The sequence below is a fragment of the Ips typographus genome, linkage group LG5 (genome assembly GCF_016097725.1).
Source record: "Ips typographus isolate SLU linkage group LG5, UJ_Ityp_2.0, whole genome shotgun sequence".
In the NCBI taxonomy this organism is placed as follows: Eukaryota; Metazoa; Arthropoda; class Insecta; order Coleoptera; family Curculionidae; genus Ips; species Ips typographus.
The window spans coordinates 12,755,313-12,779,020 of record NC_138426.1 but is presented as its reverse complement, the minus strand read 5'-3'; the positions used below and the strand labels follow the sequence as shown (position 1 = coordinate 12,779,020).

The window sequence follows — 23,708 nt, the reverse complement described above, 5'->3', positions numbered from 1 at the left end:
AGATGTAAAAGACCATTAAAATTGCAAGATGGCAGTTTTATTGAATTATTCAGCTCAATAAGTCAAGTTGTCTATAATTACCAAAATCAAACATTATTACCAGTATAAAATATAACCAATCTCCTAACAAAATAGTAACATATTTTACCTTTCATGCTTCATAACAATGAAATGTAATACATAAATCTTACATAATAAAGGCAGTCAGTAAATAATTAAAACTTAAAACCTAGAAATTTGTCTAAAAAAATGTATAAAATATAAAATCTACTTACCTAAATTTTGGACCATTTGGCTGTCACCATAACTCAGATATAGACACTTTATTAATAAAACTGTCTTTAAAACCTTTTAACAACCCCTTGGTCCGATACCACACAACTTCCTCAATTCCTTCAGAATTTTGTGGTTGTAAAGTTCCAACTTCTCTACTTCTCCCACCTTCTTCAAAAATGTTAAAATTGCAAGTACAGTTGCCAGTCTCTGTTGGTTGGTAGCTGATGTGAAATGTTGAATGTTTTACTGTGGAAGACAAGTGGGGGGCTTGACAGGCTTCAAAAGTATCACTTTCCATATTAAGGCTGTTTTTTACAAGCTTTTTCAGGTAAATATAAGTGTTGGTGCAGGGAATTGAAGTATCTATAGAATCAACCCAGGACTGTGACAAAAATACTTTCCTAAACAATACACAAATATTGTTAAGCAGATAATATGTAAATATAGAAACAACTTACCTTAGGACTTTCTGTAGGTTCTTATTTAACTGCCCAGTATGATTATGTTCAAGGTGGCCTTTCAGTGTAACTGGCAAGGCTATAGTAAAAGCTTCCTTAATGCAAGCAGGGCTAGGGCCAAACATTACAACCACCTCCTGGACCTCACTGTTTTGGTCACAAAACTCCTTGTGAATTCCACGCATTACCAGGTCCAAGTGGTCGTAAGCTTTGGATACGGTGCGGAAGTGGTTCTCGTGAGCAAAATTAACTTTTCGAGAAGGTGCTTCTGTGTCCTTCAGTCGTTGTCGTCGTTTTTCCACCACTCGCTTCAGCCAATGATAGGGATAGGGAATTTGGCATTTCTGGTACAGCAGACCCTTTATGATTTCGTTTACAAGAGACGCCCCCGCCAATGGAGTTAAGATTAATTCATCCACTACTGGAATATGTAGATTTTCAGTTGGGGCCATTTAAAAAGTTTTGCAACGCAAAGAAGGATATTGACAACTGACATCAGTTAAATTTGAGGTTAGGTAGATTTTCAAATAAAATGTTGTGTCTAACTAATGACGTTTGACAATATTTTGATATTGTACAGACTATTAATTTGACAAATCTTCCCAAAGGCCAAAACACAAGAAAATGTATTTTAAATTGTAATAGAAAAGATTATACAATTAACAACCTAATAATTACATCTAAAAAAAATGGAGATAACAGGGGAGTGCACCATGAAACTATAAAGCTAGGTGATAAAAACAATAGTTATTTACATTGTAAGTAATTATGGCACTTTGTGATAATAACCGATGTGTACAAATACTCATAATAGCGAATAACAAAATATAAAATTCCCTACACGTGTAGATAAACTGAATGAAAACGATTTGAGGTGATTTGTCGTCATTTGCAAAGGCAAACATGCGTAAATACACGTTGGCGCACATCGACCAATCTAGATTCGCGCTCCTAAAAATAAAACCTAGTGCGGCAACATTCCATTATTTTATCATCTCGTTAACAACAATAATATAAGTAGGTATTGAACTCTCGCGGCTTGTTATTTGGTTATTTTTCTGAAAAAGTGAAGGACACGGTGGTTTGTGTTGTTATTATTTCCTTTAAACGTGCGCCACAACTCGTAAAAATACGCGACACACCTCCACAAAACAACAGCCTTATTTTCTACTTAAAATTGCGACTTGTTTTTCTAGAACACAGATAAAATAGCGCTTCCCTATTGATTTAGCGTTCAGTTATTAACGATAGTTCAGTTTAGCGAAACCACAGTGAAGTTTTGTGAATTATTGAAAATCAGTGATTAAAAGTATGGACTTACTTTGTCGTTCCAGACCGTGTTTAACTGCGGCAAGTAGAAGGTAAGTTAAACTTAGCACAATAACTAAAAGCTAGTTTGGTAGATATTTAAGTTTTTTAGTGCAAAATTAAACCCTTTTGTTTGATCAATTTATGGACAAAATACAAACAAAAGCAATTCCTTGAATCTCGAATTTTTTTAACCATCTATTTCACCATTGGAGAACAGTAAAAAAAGACAGATATACTTTACAGTACTCCTATGGGTTGGTTTAAACAAATCAAGTCACGTGATAGTATACAACCAATGGTAAATAGCGTTGAAAAAGGGTTCAATCACCTGACTTTTGTTATTGTTTTGACATAAGTTTGCAGGATCGCGCGATTCCCCTTCCAAAAAAAACCCGAAAATCATACGATAAAATGAAAATTTGCCGTATTTTTATTTTTGTCGCTTCCTAAAGCACACAGTTTGACGTCAAAGCATTTTTTGCTCCAGTCCGATAAGTCAGTGTGACCCAAACAGCATGAAGTGACCAGATCCGCAAATTTCAGGTACATTTCCGACTCCTCCGGCCAAGTGAACCTGAAGATGCACGCCAAAAACGTAATCATAGCCCACTGGAAGCTGATCAACCATCTGAAATCCTACTTTGCCAAGTTTACCACAGACACTACATTTGAAAATGCCCTGAACAAGGAGTTTGCCCATTTTTTGCAAAAAGTGGACCCTAAAACTTATGGAAAAGAAATGGTGCGTTATTTGGCCTCGCAAATCACTGTAGACCAAAAGTCTGATAAAGCAGTCAAAGTGGAACAGCCAGAAAAAAGTATGATTTCATTTCCAAATGTGTTTGGAAACATGTTTAAGGATGAGCCAAAACCTGTACCTGTGCCCAAATGGAAAAGTGCCAAACCAGTCGTATCAAAGGTAGGTGATTTTGTAATACAGAGTAATTACCTAGAATTTTCTATTAAAGTAACATGAACATTAAATTGTTAAAGTTTTATTAAATTTTTGTCTTACAGGAATCTGTATTATCAAGAACAAGTCATGTATTATCCTCATTGGCTTTGGCTGAATCTGAATCTGCCAAACTGGCCAGGATTGAAGATCTGATTAGTCACTTGAATCAATATCCAGAGGCTAAACATGGTGCTGTCAAAGTAAGTTTTGTGACTACTGGAGAAATTTCACTTTATATGGCTAATTTTTGGTTTAAGGAAGGTGCAGTCAGAGTGCTTTTGCGCATTAAAAAGAAACACTCTGCAGAGCCGATTCAGAGCGCAATTAACGTGGCATTTGCATTGTTGGGACACACCAATCCAGTGGCAGGAAATGGTATCAGAATTCTCTCGATCGATGGTGGAGGAACCAGAGGAGTGCTGGTTATTGAAATGCTCAGGAAACTGGAAGAGCTCAGTGGGAAGCCTGTTTATGAAATGTTTGATTTGATTTGTGGAGTCAGCACTGGTGCTATTTTAGGGTCTTTAATTGGTAAGTTGTATTATTTTCAATTGCAATTTGTATTAGTGGTATTATCTATTCTATTTTAAAGGGTTAAAGCAACATACTCTGGATGAGGCTGCTGAAATTTACAAGAGACTGAGCTCCCAAGTGTTCACTCAATCTGCTCTGAAAGGAACCAGCAATTTAGTTTTGTCTCACTCTTACTATGACACTGAGTTATGGGAAAGGTTATTAAGTGAACAGTGGGATAAAACTTTAATAGAAACGAACAGAAATATCAAGTGCCCTAAAGTAAGTGTGTGTAGTTGGAGGATGTCATTTAGTGACAATCATTTTGCAGTATTGTGCAGTCTCAGCTGTGGTAAACCACTCTAGGATATCGGCCTACTTATTTCGGAACTACGCCCTACCTTGGCGGGTTCAGTCCCAGTATTTGGGCGGTTACGACCACCAGGTGTGGGAGGCCGTTAGGGCCTCCTCAGCCGCTCCCACCTACTTCGAGGAGTTTAAAATCGGCAATATGATCCACCAAGACGGCGGTATTTTAGTCAACAATCCCACGGCTATAGCAATCCACGAAGCTAAACTGCTTTGGCCCACCACCCCCATACAGTGCGTGGTGTCATTCGGTACTGGTAGGACGGTGCCCAATCCCATCGAAACCACAGAACCATCTTCAAGCAGTAATACGTCATGGAAACATAAGTTTTTTGCCATTTTGAACAGCGCCACCGACACAGAAGGTATGTAACTATCCCAACAAACCTAGTGGGATTAATAGTGATACTCTTGCAGGCGTTCACACCATGTTGTCAGACTTACTGCCCGAAGAAACGTATTACCGATTCAATCCTTATTTGACAGAAATGCTGTCAATGTCCGAAATAGAGCCGGAGAAATTCGAACAGCTAGAACGAGACGCCATCATGTATTTGAGACGAAACGAGGACAAGTTTCAGCACGCTGCTCGAAAATTAGCGCAGGATAAAGGCGTGACACAAAAGTGCGCCGATTGGTTGAATGTTCAAAAACAAATTTTCACTTAAGTTTAAACCTGTTCAAGAATAATGAGATTACAATAAGTTCGACAAGAGGGCGTATTTTTTGATAACTATAAACTGTGATGAATGTTAACTGATAATGTGTTGTTTCCTAGATTAGTGTACACTATTACCAAGAGATTTATTTTTATGATGTTTATAACTTTGGATATTTTATTAATATAAACAGAGTAATAAATAAAGAGTGTTTTTCTATTTTGACCAACACTTATTCTGCATTTTTTTCTATAAACAAAAGTTCTCCTTTCTCCTAGTTGCTGTTATAAAATGCTCCTGTCCTCCAAAAGTCCAGTTTCCTTTCAATTTCGGTTTAGGTTAGTTTCAAATAGAGCCTCATTCGATGACGTAATTTGACAGTTGGTCAGAGCGTTATTGTTTCAATAAAATACGTCATCGTGACGTCTCAGCACACTCCGGGAATCGTCAAAACGAATGAAACTCCAACCAAATGTCAAAAACAGCTGAGAGGACATTTTTAGGCAGTAGTATATACAAAAATATCAGTAAATATTGACAAAGTGGTGCTTTTGGGGCTCTAGCCTTTTGTAATAAATTAATTTATTGTTACTGTGGACTGTGACAGGTAATTTTACCTAATTTCTATATTTACGTTTATTAGTAAATATTGTATGAAGCCAAAAATGAGCAATTTGTTTTGTGCCCAAGGCAAGATATTGAGTTGTAAACAAACTGTTAATACAAGAACCTTTAAAAATAAGTTTCAGGTTATTCAACATTTGTAGAAAATGGTCATTTTTATTAATTTACAGAACCACATCACTCAATTTATAGAAAAATTGCTATTACTTGAACTTGACTTCTCAGACAGTTGCCATAAATTCCTATTAGTAGTTACCTAATTAACATATCAACCTTGCTATCAGTAATAAATATTGATGAATAGATAGGTTATTTGACCCATTTTGTATACCTACATCTTGCATGTAATTATTTTAAATACTAGGGCTACTACCAAGCTTTAATTAACTAAGAACCTGTATTTCCACCTTCAGTTAAATGTATTGTTTAAGATAACTTCTATAGAAATGACAGAATTGACTAATAGCAAGGCCTGATATCACAGTTGCATGAGTTTATTTTCTTAATTTTTTAATTTGCAAAGTTTCATTAAAAACAGAAGGACTCCAACATATATTAAGTAAAACTACAGTGTAAATGAAATAAAATTATTTTAATTAAGTACAAGCCCTAAAAAAAATTCAACCAACGTTCTTTCATAAACATCTTTTATTATTTATTATCTTTCAGATCATAAAATGCCACTAAACAACTACTGGAAACTAATCAACTATATCAAGGAAGTGACATCAAAAATGACATCAGATAAGTCGCTACAAAATGACTGGTTGCAACTGATTAACAAAATACCACAATCTCAAGATATCACCGAATACCTGAAAACGACTGAGAAAAGAATATTTTCAGTACAACAATCGGCTCGAAAATTGTACAATTCCGCGATCCAAGCTACCCCGACTATTTTTAACTCCAAACCAGAGGTCCCAGACCTAGTCTCGTGGAAAACCATCAACAGACCTCATTCCAGGGTATGGTGTTGAATTTTGGCCTTGCTTTAGTCACTTTGACGTTTGTTATTGGTTGTAGCACTTGTTGGAGGAACCTAAAAAATATCTGGAAACAATTGATTCTGCTGTTGGTGAGCTGGAGCTTTTGGAAGCTGTAGAACTATTAATTGCGTTTTTAAAAGAGCATCCTGAAACCAGAAATCATGCTATTCAAGTTGGTTTACCATTACACAGCCCACTCACATAATTAATGCTAAATAATTTTAGAGTGGTGCAATCCGAATTCTTCTGAATAAACGATTGTATCTGGAGGATGATCTCACTAAAGGGGCCTTTAATGAGGCCTTAACAATTTTAGGGTATTCTGATCCTCCTGTTGGTCGAGGTATACGAATCCTGTCTATTGACGGCGGTGGAATTAGAGGGGTTTTGGTGTTGGAAATGTTGAAGAAACTAGAAGAACTTACCGGAAAGCGAGTTTACGAATTGTTCGATTTCTTTTGCGGTGTTAGCACTGGAGCTGTTTTGACTTACTCTATGGGTTGGTGATTTTGATTGTTTTGGTAGTTTTTATTGCGTGTGGATTTTGGTAGGAGTGCACTTGAGGAATTTGGACGATATCATAGCGAGATATGAGGCTCTTAGTCAAGAAATTTTCAATCAGTCTCCATTGTTTGGTACTGGGAAACTGGTTTGGAGTCACGCTTACTATGATACAGCTTTATGGGAGCGAAAGTTGGAGGAGTATTTGGGAAATGAGATTCTGATAGCCACTTCAAGAAAACCTAATTGTCCTAAAGTACTGACTAATCTAACTAGACAAGGAAATTAGTAAAACCAAATAATTTTTGTAGATTTGTGTAGTTTCGGCTATAGTAAACCAATCTCAAGTATCCGCTTACCTCTTCCGAAACTACGCTTTACCTTGGAGGTTTCAATCCGAGTACGAGGGCACTCACAACGCTGAAGTTTGGCAAGCTGCCAGGGCTTCGGCAGCCGCTCCAACCTACTTCGAAGAATTCCGCATCAGAGACTTAATCCACCAGGTAAACTGTCCCTGGTTCAATACTTTTGGAAAGTTTTAACGTGCGTAGGACGGAGGTATTTTAGTGAACAACCCCACAGCTATTGCAATACACGAGGCTAAACTGGTATGGCCCAATACACCAATCCAGTGTGTTGTTTCCTTTGGTACTGGACGGTCAGTGCCTAGTCCTGCTGAATTGGGCAAATTGAAAACATCGAAAAGTGCCAATCGGGAAATCGGTAGTGAGGGGACTTCTTGGAGTAATAAGTTTCTAAAGATTTTAGATAGTGCCACCGATACTCAAGGTAAAAGTTTTGAAAGTCTCAACCCTAATCACTTTGAATGATATAAATCAGTTTATTTACAGCCGTTCATATAATGTTGAGCGATCTTCTACCAGAAAACGTGTATTACCGCTTCAATCCTTATCTGACTGAAGTCATTGGGATGGTAGAAACAGACAGAGAGAAACAGAAACAAATGAAACGGGACACTTTAATGTACTTGAGAAGGAACGAGGATAAATTTCGGGAAGCGGCCAGAACGTTGACGATTGGAAAAAGTTTAGGGCAAAAGGTCAAAGAAGCGGTCAACTTTCAAAAAGAGTTGCTTGGAGTTTAACACTTTTTGAATTGTACCTAAACATATGTGATATTCAGTTCTAGTCTATTTTGCTATGTAAAGAGGTAGTCTAGTTTGTTCTCAGAAAAGTATTTAATTTTATACCTCTATAAAACTCTGGAATGTAGGCAACCAATTATACTCACTCTAGGAGCTCCCAACAAAAAACATTTGTTTGTTAATAATTTTAAGGTTCAATGAGAGTAAACTAGACTTTTTTAGCTTTTCGTGTCGTTATAACCTCACTTAAAAAAAAAACTAATTTGATGCTGTAATTCTTCACTATTTTCAATAATATTTACTGCAGTGTGTTTGTTTTTTTTAAACTTGGTTGGAAAACAATGGAGTTAATAATACAGTGTTATGTTCAGGTAATTAGTACCTTTCTGTTTTAATTAATAGGTATTGTTGTTTATTCTATGGTTGATGTTTTGTCATAATTTGAAGTGTAGTTACTAATACATTTAATTGGTAACTTAAAAAAAATTAAAGGTTACAAAAAAAGTAAACACCACAAATCTAGTTTCTTTCATTTTTTTCTGGTTTATTTTTGCGTTTTACTCACGAAGCTGCCATTCATATATTAATAATAATTTACGCCTATCATACTTTAATACATATTTTAAGTATATAATACAGGAATAAAAAAATTTATATAACTACAGGTTTGAGGTCCAAAAACGAAATCGGACCTAAAAGTCTTGCACCTTGCAGGCTATTGTGTGTTGGTTTTTTCTGATTTAATAAATTTCAATAAAGTACAGTGGCTATACGTTTAGAACGTAATTAGAAGGCTATACAATTAGGCACCTGTTCCGTATACTAGAAAACAACCTCTGTTCAATACTGATAACGGAATGTCTAATAATAAGTAACGTTACCATGCGACCGTAATTTAAGGGGGTTGCACCGTATAACGCCACTTATTGTACATGTTCTCTAAAAAAAAAAAACTTAAGATAGGAATTAATAATCTCAACAACAGTACAATAAATAAACCTTAAACTTACATACCATCAGTTGTACAAAGAAGCTGTTGAACTACTTTAGTCCAGCCCTGCAAAGTAGTTCAGCAGGAGTAGTAATACTTTTGAATCAAGAAAGTGATGTGTGGTCGTTTTACGGATATTTAGTTATAAGGCATTTGCGGTTCCAAACTAACAATTTTGGATAGAGAGCGTCAAAATAAATACAAATACAAATAAATAACTAAAAACCCAAAACAAAGTAGAAGGGAACGACGAGAGAATTCTGTCGAAAATACTTAAGTTAATACATTATTTGCCTAATGGTGATTTTTTTGGACTAGAATAATAGGACACAAAGGTTAGGGCTCCACGCACGCCTGGATGTTGGTTACTTTGCCAGAAATTCGATCATTTTGCTGTAGGTGGGCATTTCTTCTGACTTAAGTAGCGACTCCACGCATACTTTGAAGTAGTCGGTCGTGAAGCAGTGAGACCTAAACAAAACAACACTATTAACATTTTTCAACAAACTGTATTTCTGAAAAAACAACAAAAAAGGGGGTTAGACGAATACAATACAGGGACTTCTCTGGCATACACAGTTAGTATAATATAATAATGTTAGCAGACGATACAATAATGACGTTAGTACGTTAGAAGACAAAGGACATGTGGCCGATTTTAGTTCTGTACCTATTTATCAGGGGGCGCCCCGTGTATTTGTTTTATCCAATCCTTCACCTGCTCCATTTCGTCGGTCAGTTGTAACGTTTCAAGACACCCTTTGAAATAGCCTGTTGTGAAACAATTTTTCCTGCAAGAAATAATTCAATGTTTCTCTTATTTGGTAAATAATATTTATTATTAAACCTGCAAACCGGACTGTTTATCACTATAGTAGGCTCAAATTAGTGCACTGAAACTATCCTATTGGCGGTGAATTTACAAAGAACACGTTGTACATACTATGGTAACCACTAGGCCGGAATTTTCATCAGATCTCTCTGAATGGTTTATTTTGTAATAATGACTGAACTGAATGTTTCAGGAAGAGTGATGTAAATTTTCCAAAACAAACCAATTAGAAAGTTGTTAACTTGTAAATTGTTTACGTGTCCAATTACAATCTTGTTATCGAGTATTAAAAATAACTTTAAATTCCGCAATAAGCAAGAATAAACTGTATTAATTTCATCCGTTGCAAAATCCTTTTACTCTACTTGCATTACTGAAACGATCTGCTTTCCCTTTAATTGATAACATTTTAATATTAATTGACATTGTTGTTACTGAAAAAAAAACTGCAATGATGAACATTTCTCGCGCTTCTATTGTTTCCGAAATCAACAGGATGGCAAAAACTGTCTGCCTAAACGAGATTCCACGTTCACAAATTAGTAATGTGACGATTATTCATAGCAAACACGCCTGTAAAGTGTCGAATGGACACATTTTTAGAGACTGGCCAAAAGGAAGTCTAAAATTACAAATTTTGGGAATCATTTTTGTTTTCAAAGTACACAAAGTGATAAAATAGTTGCAATAGTAAACAGTCACGTCTATTAATGGTACAACTGATCTCATGCCAGGCAATCAGCATGAATTAGAGTGATGATAGAATATAGTAAAAATTTCAAAAAAAGATAAAGAAATGATGAGAAGTACTTTAAGTAAGATAAAACGAAAGGTTTTGGTTACACAGATATTGGAAGTCATAAGAAAGTTAAAGAAAAATATGATGAAATATTTTCAAAAATAACAGATATCATTATGGTTTAAATTCGCTTGAAATAAACCGGTCTCTTAATGGGTTTTACCATAAGAACTGATAATAGTTAGAAGCTAAAATAAACCAAAATGACATCTTATTTGTTATTAGTCCAATAATTAACAATCTAGGACTTTTTTCAAAGAGAATTTTGACGTTTTTTACACATTTGCAGATTGTTCGTAGATTGACGGTTTAAATATTTCATTTTCTCCACCTCTCGGAATGCTGCAGTTAAAACAAAAATAACAGATATCATTATGATTCGAATTTGCTTGAAATAAACCACTCTCTTAATGGGTTTTGCCATAAGAACTGAGAATAGTTAGAAGCTAAAATAAACCAAACTGACATCTTATTTGTTATTAGTCCAATTAACAATCTAGGATTCAAAGAGAATTTTGACGTTTTTTACATATTTGCAGATTGTTGTAAAAGTCATCTTTAGAAGGTTTAAATAATTCATTTTCTCCACCTTCCAGAATGCTACAGTTAAAACAAAAATAACAGATATCATTATGGTTTGAATTTGCTTGAAATAAACCACTCTCTTAATGGGTTTTGCCATAAGAACTGAGAATAGTTAGAAGCTAAAATAAACCAAAATGACATCTTATTTGTTATTAGTCCAATAATTAACAATTTAGGACTTTTTTCAAAGAGAATTTTGACGTTTTTTACTCATTTGCAGATTGTTCGTAGATTGACGGTTTAAATATTTCATTTCCTCCACTTCTCAGAATGCTGCAGAAAGCAAAAATAACAGATATCATTATGATTCGAATTTGCTTGAAATAAACCACTCTCTTAATGGGTTTTGCCATAAGAACTGAGAATAGTTAGAAGCTAAAATAAACCAAAATGACATCTTATTTGTTATTAGTCCAATTAACAATCTAGGATTCAAAGAAAATTTTGACGTTTTTTACATATTTGTAGATTGTTGTGAAAGTCATCTTTAGAAGGTTTAAATATTTCATTTTCTCCACCTTCCAGAATGCTGCAGAAAGCAAAAATAACAGATATCATTATGGTTTGAATTTGCTTGAAATAAACCACTCTCTTAATGGGTTTTGCCATAAGAACTGAGAATAGTTAGAAGCAAAAATAAACCAAAATGACATCTTATTTGTTATTAGTCCAATAATTAACAATCTAGGACTTTTTTCAAAGAGAATTTTGACGTTTTTTACACATTTGCAGATTGTTCGTAGATTGACGGTTTAAATATTTCATTTTCTCCACCTCTCGGAATGCTGCAGTTAAAACAAAAATAACAGATATCATTATGGTTTGAATTTGCTTGAAATAAACCACTCTCTTAATGGGTTTTGCCATAAGAAGTGAGAATAGTTAGAAGCTAAAATAAACCAAAATGACATCTTATTTGTTATTAGTCCAATTAACAATCTAGGATTCAAAGAGAATTTTGACGTTTTTTACGCATTTGTAGATTGTTGTGAAAGTCATCTTTAAAAGGTTTAAATATTTCATTTTTTCCACCTTCCAGAATGCTGCAGTTAAAACAAAAATAACAGATATCATTATGATTCGAATTTGCTTGAAATAAACCACTCTCTTAATGGGTTTCGCCATAAGAACTGAGAATAGTTAGAAGCAAAAATAAACCAAAATGACATCTTATTTGTTATTAGTCCGATTAACAATCTAGGATTCAAAGAAAATTTTGACATTTTTTACATATTTGTAGATTGTTGTGAAAGTCATCTTTAGAAGGTTTAAATATTTCATTTTTTCCACCTCTCAGAATGCTGCAGTTAAAACAAAAATAACAGATATCATTATGGTTCAAATTTGCTTGAAATAAACCACTCCCTTAATGGGGTTTTGTTATAAGAACTGAAAATTGTTTGAAGCAAATTGAATCCAAAACAGAACTTATTTGTTCTAAATAAATAAAGACACTGACAGAAGTCATTTTCAGAAGGTTTATTTGTTTTAAATTTTGACTTAAATTATAGATTATAAACCAGTTTTTACTTGAGTACTTACATGCAAAGTTTATGGACTTGGGGTTCCCTGAACAAGTTGTAGCAGTCCTCGCAGATGCGATCCAGCTTGGCGAAGATGGTTTTGTCGTAGACGCCCTTGCACTGAATATCGAAGAAGGACCTTTTGGAGAGGTGATGGGTGAGGAGCGGGCCGGAACCTCGTCTCCAGGGACTTCCGGCGCGTGCGCTTTGGACCACCAGCGCGATGGCCAGGCACCACACCGCCGCCCGCCGTGTGCCGCGTCCGCGCTGCTCCAGCTGCGACGATCGCTGACTCATCTGCAAACAGAAATCTTCAATTATCGCATCAGAAGAAGTTATTTATGTTGAATCTTCAATTTAAAATACCTGTTTAAGGGTTATACGCGCATTGTTACCGCTCGTGCGTAAAACACTTTTTACAACCCTGATTACCAAACAATAGTGTTCAAACACTTTTTCTACTAATCATTGATAATTGACCTCACCTGATTGGTGACCAACTTGCGACTGGTACTTGTGCACAATGCAACCTCGAGTTTATATGCACTCACTGATGGCTATAAGAAAATAAATCTTGTAGCAGGACAGAAATACGTCAACCTATCAATTAATCGCCGGTTTCGAAGCTGATTTATTGCGCTAAATGTAATTTGAACGTTTTATATCTGATGCAAAGTCTTACCGCATCCACCTGGTGGATTTCTTGTATTATTCAGCAGAAGCGGTTTTTTTTTTCTCTTCTCTGTTTCTTCTTATTGATTTATTGTGTTTGTATGAGTGTGTGTGCTCGTTGCGGATGTGGACTTTAAATAACTTTAATAGGCACCAATAATAATTAAAGTCAGATCCGGATTGAACTAAAATCGAGACGGAGGCTCTCGCGATTTCTGGTCTACTAAAATCAGGTAGACGGGCGCGGGTTTTTAATGGATCCGTATCGCGATTTGCATAATTTTTTATTGAATTCCTTATAATTAATCAAACACAAAACCCTTTATTAGTGACTGGTCAATTTCAATTATGACGCAAGTTACATCAGTTTCATTGACAACATGGTGTACCGTGAGGATAATTGCAGAGGGAAATTTCAACGGAACTAAATGACGTAGGAATGGTTTTCTAGACCGTCATTGTTTCTAGGAATAGTGTTTTTTTTTTATTAAAAATGTCCTATTTTCATGCAATTTTTCTTGGAAATTGTTTAATTAACTTGTTTCTGTTATAGAGTGCACAGTCATGGTATATGCAAGTGTGAGTGTGGTAAAACTAATCAAACGAAAACCATGGAACTGGCAGGGAAACATAGACAAGACAGAAAATCTAAAAAAAAACTAGTAGGCGGAAACTTTGCTGCAATGTTGTCAAACGTCGTAAATTTAATTTTGTGACTAGAACATTCTTAATCATTTACTGCTGAATAGGAAATTTAGGTGATGTTTGCCTTGTGTTTACGGTTTAGTCCGGCTTCTGTGTACATTTGTTTAAAATCTTAGTGCTAATAGGCCAATAACAAAATTATGTAAGTGGATGAATTCAGATAAGATTTTGGCAACATTGCCCTGTTTTCGCCTACTAGATATTTTATTAGGTTAGGTTAGGTTTTTTGAAAAATGACAAATTTTAAAATGTTTTTTTGTACTTATTTTATGTAATTTAAGGTCCTTTAATACAGTGTATTAAGGTCACCTTCTTAATACACTTTACAACTATCAAGGGGCCCAGTGAAACATTCTGAAGGAACTGAACAGAAAAAGATGCCTTTTCTAATAGAAAACACTGTCACAATGAAACAGCCCATCCTATTTACTTACTCCCAAGAAGAGTTTTTACAAGAACCTACAAAAACCAAGTTTATTCAAGCCAGTGGTTCTTGAAGAAACATGGATATAGAGTAAAGGTGTATTTAGCAGAAGCTGACAAGGTGATTTACTTAATTTTATAAAAAGGACTCTGGTAGAGGTATTAATGAGCTGCTAATACTAAATAGCTTATGTTTCAGGTACCTTAATTTGCCTAATTTGGAGTTTGCTTATCATGCTTTGAAAGGGTCCGAATTTAAAAAGTCCCATTATCAATTGCTCTAAAAGACTCTAAACAAAAGGTGTTTGAAGCTATGGTTATAATGGTGTTGTCAAAATCCATATGCAAAGTGTTGAAAAAACAAATTTCTAATAAGTTTCAGGTAATATTAGAAAGATACAAGTTACTTAATACATAAATTTGATCAAATGCCATTATTTTGCAGAATTAGCCCTTATAAATTTTGCCATATCTTCTCTGACTATAAGGCTAGAAGCAGATGGTGCTACTGTTAAATACTTTTACATCAGATTGTAGGGTAAATTACTATTTTAATTGTATTATTTACACATTATGAAATATACAAATAAAATCTTTAAAAAGTATACTCAAGTTTCTTTTTTATCTAAGAAGTCTTCTTCATAAACAATCATAAAATTAGATAATTTCTTTAACTGAGGTACCTACCTGCTCTTACAATAAATTGAACTGAAATTGAAAAAACATGTTAAATAAATCACAACAAAACCAAATTGATATGTATTTAATGCTGGGTAAATTTACAAAAGGAAATAAATAAGCAATCTATATTACAAAACTAAGAAGCAAGTTCTTAAAACACCAACAATTCTGTTATAAGTTAAAACACTGCTTTAGGATTTAATAGTCCCCAGGATACACACATTGCCTTTCCTTTCTTGCAAATTTTATGGAATAATTCTTGAAACGTTGGTATTGGGCTGTTAATGACTCGTTTGAATGCACCTATCTGTGATGTTCTTTCCAGATAATTTAAATTGAATGTTGTTGTTGTTCTCAAGCCAAAGTTTGATTGGAACTTTCCGCCTTTGTTTACCACCAAATGTGGCAAGTTTTCCAGTTTGGTGAAGAAAAAACTTAAATTCTACGAAGGTCTTGCAATAACAACACTAATTTTTAAACTTAAACAACCCTAAATTAAGTTTTTATTTCTTCTGTTTGTAGTTTTTGATGTTTTTCAACTTTTTAAAATTCCTAACCTCAAAATGTTTAGCCGACTGTCAGTTGGGACTATGCTCTATGTTGCCACATCTTCCACGAGCAGATGTGAATCTGGTGTATTGTTGGTTGCAGTAATAAACGGACCGATGAATTATACAGCATTTATTGCATGCAAAACATGTGAGATTCTTAGAATGTTTTTTTTTTCAAAACAATATAGTTTTCTCATTTTCATTTATAATTGCTTAATGAAAGATACATATAGTGAGGTTTAAAGGTGGAATTTGTCAATGCGGCAACCTCCAAACAGGTGAAAAAAGATGGATAGCCTAGCTTGTAATAAACGACGTGCGTAAATTTCAATATGGCGGAGCACTTGATGACGTAACCGCCACGGGAAAAAAAATGAACCATACATATTCTTGTGAGGTACCTAAAGATGTAAATGACTTGATATTAAAACGAGTGTTCAATAATTGTTATGGTCAAGTCGCCTATGGATGGCAATTGTCACAAAAAGCGTATGTCTTAGATAACGTTGCAAACAATTATTATATGACAGCTGTCATTTCAAACCATATACGGAACCACAGCCAACTACGACCATAACAATTATTGAACACCGTTATTACACAGTTGCAATTTCCAGTTTGACTTGTCATAAAACCCCACTTTGACTCGGTGACTCTATACAAACAGCATTGGAAATTACCATAATTTCAAATTTAAGGTTTCCATGAGACGACGATAACCAACAAACTAAAAGGAAGAAAAGTGGGTTCTTTAATTAAACCCAAACGAGCCGACGTGTTCATCAAGTAGGGGACTTATCGATGCAAAAGGCAGAAATTACGACTTCATCACGAGCCAAAGAAGAAGGACCACCCGGTCCCTAACGAGGTCTGATTACAGACTGGAACAAGTTTGTTCGCGGCTTCATTAAATCGTGAGACGTGCAAAACCACCCTAAATAAAAAAAAATAGGGCTAAAATGACGTCATGCAATTCTGGCTAAAGATTAGTTTGTGTGGTTCCCAGAAACAGTGACAGACTTGATTGACATGGGTTGATTATGATTCCGGTCAGTTAAACCCAATTTATTTGCGACGATGACTTCATATACCCAGAGGGGCTCAATCGTCTGGGGTATTCTTCGCTACCAAAAAAAAATGGTGTAATCAAAGAACACACCTACCAAAAAGCTCGAATGGTATTCTATTCCCAGAAGTACGTTTATAGTAACCGCTACTACTGTTACGTGAAATCGTACGAGACAGAGGTGTGTCGTGACCTACAGGGTGGGACTCAAACTAAACCAAGAAAAACTTTATACAAATAAATTTAAACTTTGTACTAATTTATACATTCAAGTTGTAAAGCTTGTTTAAATCAAGTTCTTGCAATGTGCCACAAGAAAAAAAGAAACAAATACGGACCTGGAACGACACACCTCCATATCAGCGTACGTCGATTGGCTCGAAGAATTATTATGACCGAACGCACTTAACAAGTCAATATTGCATCAGAAAATGGTTTTCTTCTCTCTAAAAATAGGCTTTTTTACTGTCCCCGTTATGTACAGTCTATTTAGGAAAGTGAAAGATCAAATGTAGCAAACTAGATAAACAAAACTGAATTCTTTGAGTTATTGACGGTGTTTGCCTATGTTTGGTTTACGAGCATGTGGCTATTTAAAAAATCAGGAGAAATACACAATTAAATGTTAAAATTATCAATTGGCTAATTTCTGGAATACTCGCTTTCTTCTGCGTTTGTTTACGATTTGCAGCGCCCTCATTAAAGTCTCCTGACGTGATTTTGACAGAAACCCAAAAGGTTACTCAGTATTATATGACAGCGATCACGTGACTCGAATTATGTAGATTTTGTTCGAATAAAAACAAATTCTATAGTTGCGCTTTTAATGATAGTACGTTTTTTTTATTAAACATTAAAAGATAAGGAGGTCAATTACTAACAAGTATCAAAGTCAGATAAATGAGCAATTTTGCGCTGGTAAATCGTTTATGAATGACGACGTTATATCTAACTTGAAATAAACCAAAAACACGTGACTTTGACAGATGGGGCACACACAGAAGCTAATTCTACAAGTGTAGTATTTTGCGTAAATCGTAGCACAGTGGGTAGTAGTTTATTGTGATTGGTTCAGCAAGCTGAAAAGCTGCTTTTTTCAACCAATCAGAAACTGTAATTTACTCAAATGCTGCACTTGTGGACAAAGATAAGTGGCGTCACTCTGACAATCACACAAAATATCAATCACCCTTTTTGAAGAAGTGATCATGTGATCGACTGTTGAATGACGTCACGTTTTGATTGTTTGCCTAAACATGGTGGCGGAAGCTGGTTTAGGTTTGTTGTAATCAGGAATGTAAAATTTCCGGAAAATTTAATTTATGGAAATTTTTCCCGAAAAATTGGAAAATCTGAAAATTCAAAAATGCGTTCCTGAGATATTGAGCAAAAACTGCATAACACGAGCAGTCACGTGACCACATAAATATCGAATACTGCAAGAAAGCTTTTCTAACCCGGATTTTTGCAACTTTTGATCACAATTTGACAGTTTTGACTTTAGTGACGTCACGTGGTTTTAGAACACCATTTAGCTAGACGGTCACGTGACTGCTGTCAAAATAACTGTCATACATCTCGGAAACCCGTTTTGTATCGAATATTTCAAAAATTCTTTTTAAAAACCCTGATTTTTGCATCTTTTGAGCACAGTTTGACAGTCAGGGATAACATTGCTTGTCAAACCCACTTGAAGTGAGAAAATGATAGTTTTAAGTACTGACAATTGTCCAAATAACTGTAATGACTCTCAGAAAATCCATCTTGTTTTGATATCTGTAAGGAAACTGTGTTTAACTGTAAATCTTGCAAGTTTTGACCATTTTGACATTAGTGACATTTATCACGTGGTTTGTGCAGGGCTATTTAGATAGCAATCACGTGACCACTGTAAAAATAACTGTTGTAAATCTGAAAAACACGTTTTATATCGAATACAGCAAGAAAACTTTCTGAAACCCGGATTTTTGTAACTTTTGATCACAGTTTGACAGTTTTGACATTAGTGACAGTTGTCACCTGGTTCTAGAACACTATTTAGTTAGACGGTCACGTGACCACTGTCAAAATAACTGTCATAAATCTCAGAAACACGTTTTGTTTTGAAAACTGTGTTAAACAGTAGTTTTTGCAAATTCTAGGTAAATTTTGACAGTGACAACTATCACGTGGTTTCTGGAGGATAATTTAGCTAGGCAGTCACGTGACCACATAAATATCAGAAACACGTTTTATATCGAATACTGCAAGAAGACTTTTCTAAACCCGGATTTTTGTAACTTTTAATCACATTTTGACTTTAGTGACAATTGTCACGTGGTTTTAGAACACCATTTAGCTAGACGGTCACGAGTCAACTTTGACGCCCTCTAGCGGCTAAACGGGACAACACAGTCGTGCCCGATCAACGTCACGTGATAGCCTCGTTCATTAGCTTTCTTTTGTTATATGATGTGTTTATACAGGGTGTTTCAAAGTAGCGTATATTTTCTGGAAAAGTACACCAAAATTTCGCTCAAATTGGGAATTTCTGCTTTCGAGGAGGGTGGTCAAAGTAAGGCTGCTAGAGCAAAAACAATTGAAGATCATAATACAGTAGGCCTAGAATTTGACGTAGATTCCAAAAATCGAATAAAAAATTATAAGTTTGGTTTGTTGCTCAAATTTGGGACACCCTGTATACTGATTAGTAGACGCAAATATTTGGTATCATATTTGGTATTTTTTTTATAAAATGAAAATTAAACAAGTTACAAGGATAAAAATTCATTGAATCACCCAGTAAACACTCCATTTTATTGTCAATAACTCGGTTATTTTGACAGTTATAAGGTGGTTCAATATACCAATTTGTAGCTCTTGGAATTCTCTTTTGACCACCCTGTATAGCGTTTTTACCTAAAACGTCGAATAAGTGAGTTATTTACTGTTAAAACTGAGTTGTTTGATTTTGACAGTTTTTACTGTGACAGTCCATAACTTGGTTATTTTGACAGTTACAGGGTGGTTCAATATACCAATTTGTAGCCCTTGGAGTCGATCCATGGAGGTACCGTATCTTAGATGACTTGAACCTTAGAAGGTACCATAGGATCCATGGAGGTACCGTATCTTAGATGACTTGAACCTTATTTGAGATTTGGTGCAGGAATTTAATCCAAAAAACGACGCCACTGGTTCAAAACCATTTCAGCATCTAAATTGACGAGTACAGCAAGAAAACAATGGAATTTCCAAGATGCAGAAGTACAAAAAACAGCTTGCGGTCATTTCAGGCCGATTTTATGCAACGAAAGGCCCGGAATGCATTTAAATTGGCCCGGTTGAATGGGGCCCGACTGCGAAAAGGCCCCCGAGTGACACGTGGGGCCACTCACGTATAACTCTTCAGCTCACATGTTGATCGTTTCAGTTCTTGGGTAAAAGAAAGCCGCGCAATCTTCAAGAACTTTTGCTATAATTTTGTTGTTTATATTGATTGATCAATCTATAGGGTCATATTATTATTGAACTGTGGTTAAATTTAACTAGAAACACTCTGTAATTTTCCAATTTGGTGCATTTACTTGAATGAAGTTTTTTTTTTTGTAACACTATGAGTAATTGAACAAATTGCTTATTTCAACAATCTGTTGCTCCAATCAATAAAATGTCTATAAATTGATATTTCCAAGAAAAATTATCACACACTTTTCCTGAAAATCTTAAATAGAATGGCGTAGGTGATGTTATTATTGCTTGTTTAATGGAAATTCATCACCTGGATTTTTTTTTAACTACTGACGTAAATCATCATTTTTGGCAGCTTATCCAGTTAATTCACTTTTTTTGGTTAGTTTAATTGTCTGTTAGGGTTGCAAAAGCTCTTAGTAAAAGTTAACGGAGGTTGCATCAGCTAAGGTTAATTAAAAGTAAAAAAAAATTGAGTATATCTACCTAATTCCAAATGTGTGAAGGTGTTCACTTGAAATAAAAACGACAAACGGTAGAACTTGAACACTTAACTGTGACTTTTCCTGAACAGAGCGAAACTTCCGATTATATGCATATACCGTGCGGATAAATCGCGACCGTCTGACTAAATTCAGCAGGCTTTAAGTCGGTACTGACTGAGTAGAGAGTATCCTGCTACGCTTGAGTGACAGTACTCTACGATTTGACTGTGGATGGCGACCACTTACGATTTTTTTAACTTCTTATGTCCTCACTTCATTCATCGATACGATAACCCGTAGTATAACCTTCGTAATTAGATTTTAATTGGATCTATTTTTGGCAAATCGTCCAGTCTGATTTAGGATGCTAGAAATTAGACGCATTTCGTACAAGTTTGATCCGGAAAGGTCAGTTTACTGGTCAGGGTTTGATGATTGTCAGTCTCACTTCGCAAAACTATTCAGACTAAATTTCAAACAAAATGGCTAAATAGTGGAATCACAAACTACGAATAATGCTGTGCTTAAGACAATTTAGTGCACATTACAGTTTACTTACCATATCTATTTATTATCATCTGCATTTTGTTACTATAGCTGCTCGATATACTCGCTTTCCGCCATTACGGCTGTCACACATATTCGCGTCGTTAAAATAATCTGAAATCGATCAAGCAAAAGATAAGGTGGTTTCTGTGTGGTCGGACGGTACCAGATTTGCAAGGACGACTTGGTAATTTTCTTTGTTTTATTGGGATCGAATTTTTGTGGTACTAATGAAACTATTAAGCGTCTCCACTTATTCTCGTTACTTCCTGCTTCACACCTCTCTGTCTTTCTACGATCCTTTTTAAACAAACATTTACTGACGCTCTTCTTTTATCCATGAATGGTTGTGTACTACGAGAGTACGCTTAATTTAGTTTGGAGTACTACTATCGCAAAATGATACGTAATAAATTTGCTAACCGGTCAAATGATATCCTGCATAAACAACACTTGCTTGATACGTAATACCGAAATATACCGGGTGTGTGGATTTTAGGGAAGTCAAATATCTGACTCATTACAAAACAGTGTAGGTAATGATCATTTTATGCATGTTTTTCAATTTTATTGCAAGACGTTATAAACTCAATTTCTTTACACAGTGGCGTAACTATAGCAAGCCACTGAACGTAACAATATTTATTATTTTAGGATCTTGTAGAGAATTAATTTTTCTGCAACTTTCATTGTTTACACTTTTTTGTAGCTTTTTAAATAACAGAGCTACGCTCAGTCGAATTGGAGTTAGTTTGAGAAAAGCAGTTTGGTGCACTCTGTTGTCTTTTGGCCTTGTAACTCCTTAAAACAGTAATTTTCTCACTCCAAGTGCGTTTTACAGTCAATTTTGTCGCTGACTGTCCTTTCCAACTGTGTTTTTGGCAGTTCAGACTTTGACAACACTTTCCTCCCTGACTTTACCTGATTTTGTAATGTTTTTTTATATCATTGCATAGGAAATTTAATGAGGATTTCAAAAATGTGCTTAAAACAGTAATTTTCTTACTCCAAGTTGGTTTTACAGGCAATTTTGTCTCTGACTGTTTTTTCAAACTATGTTTCAGGCAGATCAAACTTTGACAGCATTTTTCTCCCTGACTTTACCTGATTTTGTAATGTTTTTTATATCGTCAGATAGGAAATTTAATGAGGATTTCAAAAATGTACTTAAAACAGTAATTTTCTCACTTTAAGTGTGTTTTACTGGCGATTTTCTCTCTGACTGTCCTTTCAAACTGTTTCGGGCAGATTAAACTTTGACACCATTTTTCTCCTTGACTTTACCCGATTTTGTAATGTTTTTTTATATCATTAGATAGGAAATTTAATGAGGATTCCAAAAATGTGCTTAAAACAGTAATTTTCTCACTTTAAGTATGTTTTACTGGCGATTTTGTCCTTGACTGTACTTTCAAACTGTTTCAGGCAGATTAAACTTTGACACCAGATTTCTCCTTGACTTTACTCAATTTTGTAATGTTTTTTTATATCATTAGATAGGAAATTTAATGAGGATTTCAAAAATGTGCTTAAAACAGTAATTTTCTCACTTTAAGTGTGTTTTACTGGCGATTTTGTCCCTGACTGTCCTTTCAAACTGTTTCAGGCAGATTAAACTTTGACACCATTTTTCTCCTTAACTTTACCCGATTTTGTAATGTTTTTTTATATCATTAGATAGGAAATTTAATGAGGATTCCAAAAATGTGCTTAAAACAGAAATTTTCTCACTTTAAGTGTGTTTTACTGGCGATTTTGTCTCTGACTGTCCTTTCAAACTGTTTCAGGCAGATTAAACTTTGACACCAGATTTCTCCTTGACTTTACTCAATTTTGTAATGTTTTTTTATATCATTAGATAGGAAATTTAATGAGGATTTCAAAAATGTGCTTAAAACAGTAATTTTCTCACTCCAAGTGGGTTTTACTGGCAATTTTGTCCCTGATTGTCCTTTCAAACTGTGTTTCAGGCAGATCAAACTTTGATAACACTTTTCTCTCTGACTTTACCTGATTTTGTATTTTTTTTATGTCATTAGGTAGGAAATTTAATGAAGATTCTAAAAATGTGCTTAAAACAGTAATTTTCTCACTTTAAGTGTGTTTTACTGGCGATTTTGTCCCTGACTGTCCTTTCAAACTGTTTCAGGCAGATTAAACTTTGACACCATTTTTCTCCTTGACTTTACCCGATTTGGTAATGTTTTTTTATATCATTGGATAGGAAATTTAATGAGGATTTCAAAAATGTGCTTAAAACAGTAATTTTCTCACTTTAAGTGTGTTTTACTGGCGATTTTGTTTCTGACTGTCCTTTCAAACTGTTTCAGGCAGATTAAACTTTGACACCATTTTTCTCCTTAACTTTACCCGATTTTGTAATGTTTTTTTATATCATTAGATAGGAAATTTAATGAGGATTCCAAAAATGTGCTTAAAACAGAAATTTTCTCACTTTAAGTGTGTTTTACTGGCGATTTTGTCTCTGACTGTCCTTTCAAACTGTTTCAGGCAGATTAAACTTTGACACCAGATTTCTCCTTGACTTTACTCAATTTTGTAATGTTTTTTTATATCATTAGATAGGAAATTTAATGAGGATTTCAAAAATGTGCTTAAAACAGTAATTTTCTCACTCC

At 34.8% G+C, this 23,708-nt stretch overlaps 4 protein-coding genes and 1 long non-coding RNA gene across 15 annotated transcripts in view; 3 read left to right on the top strand and 2 right to left on the bottom strand.

Annotated features, from left to right (window-relative positions):
* Positions 1–15: 15 nt before the first annotated feature.
* LOC145729411 (uncharacterized) lies at positions 16–1,332 on the bottom strand. Its single transcript, XM_081980158.1, has 2 exons — positions 735–1,332; positions 16–677 (listed from the first exon to the last, which is right to left on the bottom strand). The coding sequence occupies exons 1-2, from the start codon at positions 1,184–1,186 to the stop codon at positions 299–301; spliced, it is 831 nt and encodes a 276-aa protein (XP_081836284.1). The 5' UTR covers positions 1,187–1,332; the 3' UTR covers positions 16–298.
* Positions 1,333–1,359: 27 nt separating this feature from the next.
* LOC145729406 (calcium-independent phospholipase A2-gamma-like) lies at positions 1,360–8,271 on the top strand. 3 transcript variants are annotated; one of them, XM_081980151.1, is made up of 8 exons: positions 1,360–1,492; positions 5,835–6,133; positions 6,192–6,326; positions 6,380–6,653; positions 6,706–6,911; positions 6,967–7,158; positions 7,207–7,444; positions 7,507–8,271. In XM_081980151.1, the coding sequence occupies exons 2-8, from the start codon at positions 5,843–5,845 to the stop codon at positions 7,758–7,760; spliced, it is 1,590 nt and encodes a 529-aa protein (XP_081836277.1). In that variant the 5' UTR covers positions 1,360–1,492; positions 5,835–5,842; the 3' UTR covers positions 7,761–8,271. The 3 variants fall into 3 exon arrangements, with proteins under 3 accessions (XP_081836277.1, XP_081836278.1, XP_081836276.1); XM_081980152.1 differs by lacking the exon at positions 1,360–1,492 and adding an exon at positions 4,958–5,148 and having other exon boundaries at positions 7,496–7,661; XM_081980150.1 differs by lacking the exon at positions 1,360–1,492 and adding an exon at positions 4,962–5,148.
* LOC145729405 (calcium-independent phospholipase A2-gamma-like) lies at positions 1,730–4,747 on the top strand. Its single transcript, XM_081980149.1, has 7 exons — positions 1,730–2,095; positions 2,589–2,964; positions 3,063–3,200; positions 3,258–3,531; positions 3,593–3,795; positions 3,845–4,247; positions 4,300–4,747. The coding sequence occupies exons 1-7, from the start codon at positions 2,046–2,048 to the stop codon at positions 4,548–4,550; spliced, it is 1,695 nt and encodes a 564-aa protein (XP_081836275.1). The 5' UTR covers positions 1,730–2,045; the 3' UTR covers positions 4,551–4,747.
* A 7-nt stretch (positions 8,272–8,278) lies between the features above and the next one.
* The window catches only part of ITP (ion transport peptide), a 38,583-nt gene continuing 23,153 nt past the window's right edge, over positions 8,279–23,708 (bottom strand). For 2 of the 9 annotated variants that reach the window (XM_081980171.1, XM_081980168.1), the window contains exons 2-4: positions 12,510–12,787; positions 9,422–9,542; positions 8,279–9,222 (exon numbers count right to left, since the gene is read on the bottom strand). In XM_081980171.1, coding sequence (XP_081836297.1) covers positions 9,422–9,542; positions 12,510–12,787 — 399 coding nt within the window. In that variant the 3' untranslated portion in view covers positions 8,279–9,222. Of the gene's footprint in view, positions 9,223–9,421; positions 9,543–12,509; positions 12,788–12,856; positions 13,048–13,172; positions 13,397–20,524; positions 20,728–21,082; positions 21,433–23,708 lie in introns of those variants that run through there. The other 7 variants (XM_081980165.1, XM_081980169.1, XM_081980167.1 and 4 more) reach the window with 7 other exon arrangements.
* LOC145729418 (uncharacterized) lies at positions 13,456–14,894 on the top strand. Its single transcript, XR_014178345.1, has 3 exons — positions 13,456–14,411; positions 14,490–14,672; positions 14,736–14,894. It is a non-coding gene; the product is annotated as an uncharacterized LOC145729418 (long non-coding RNA).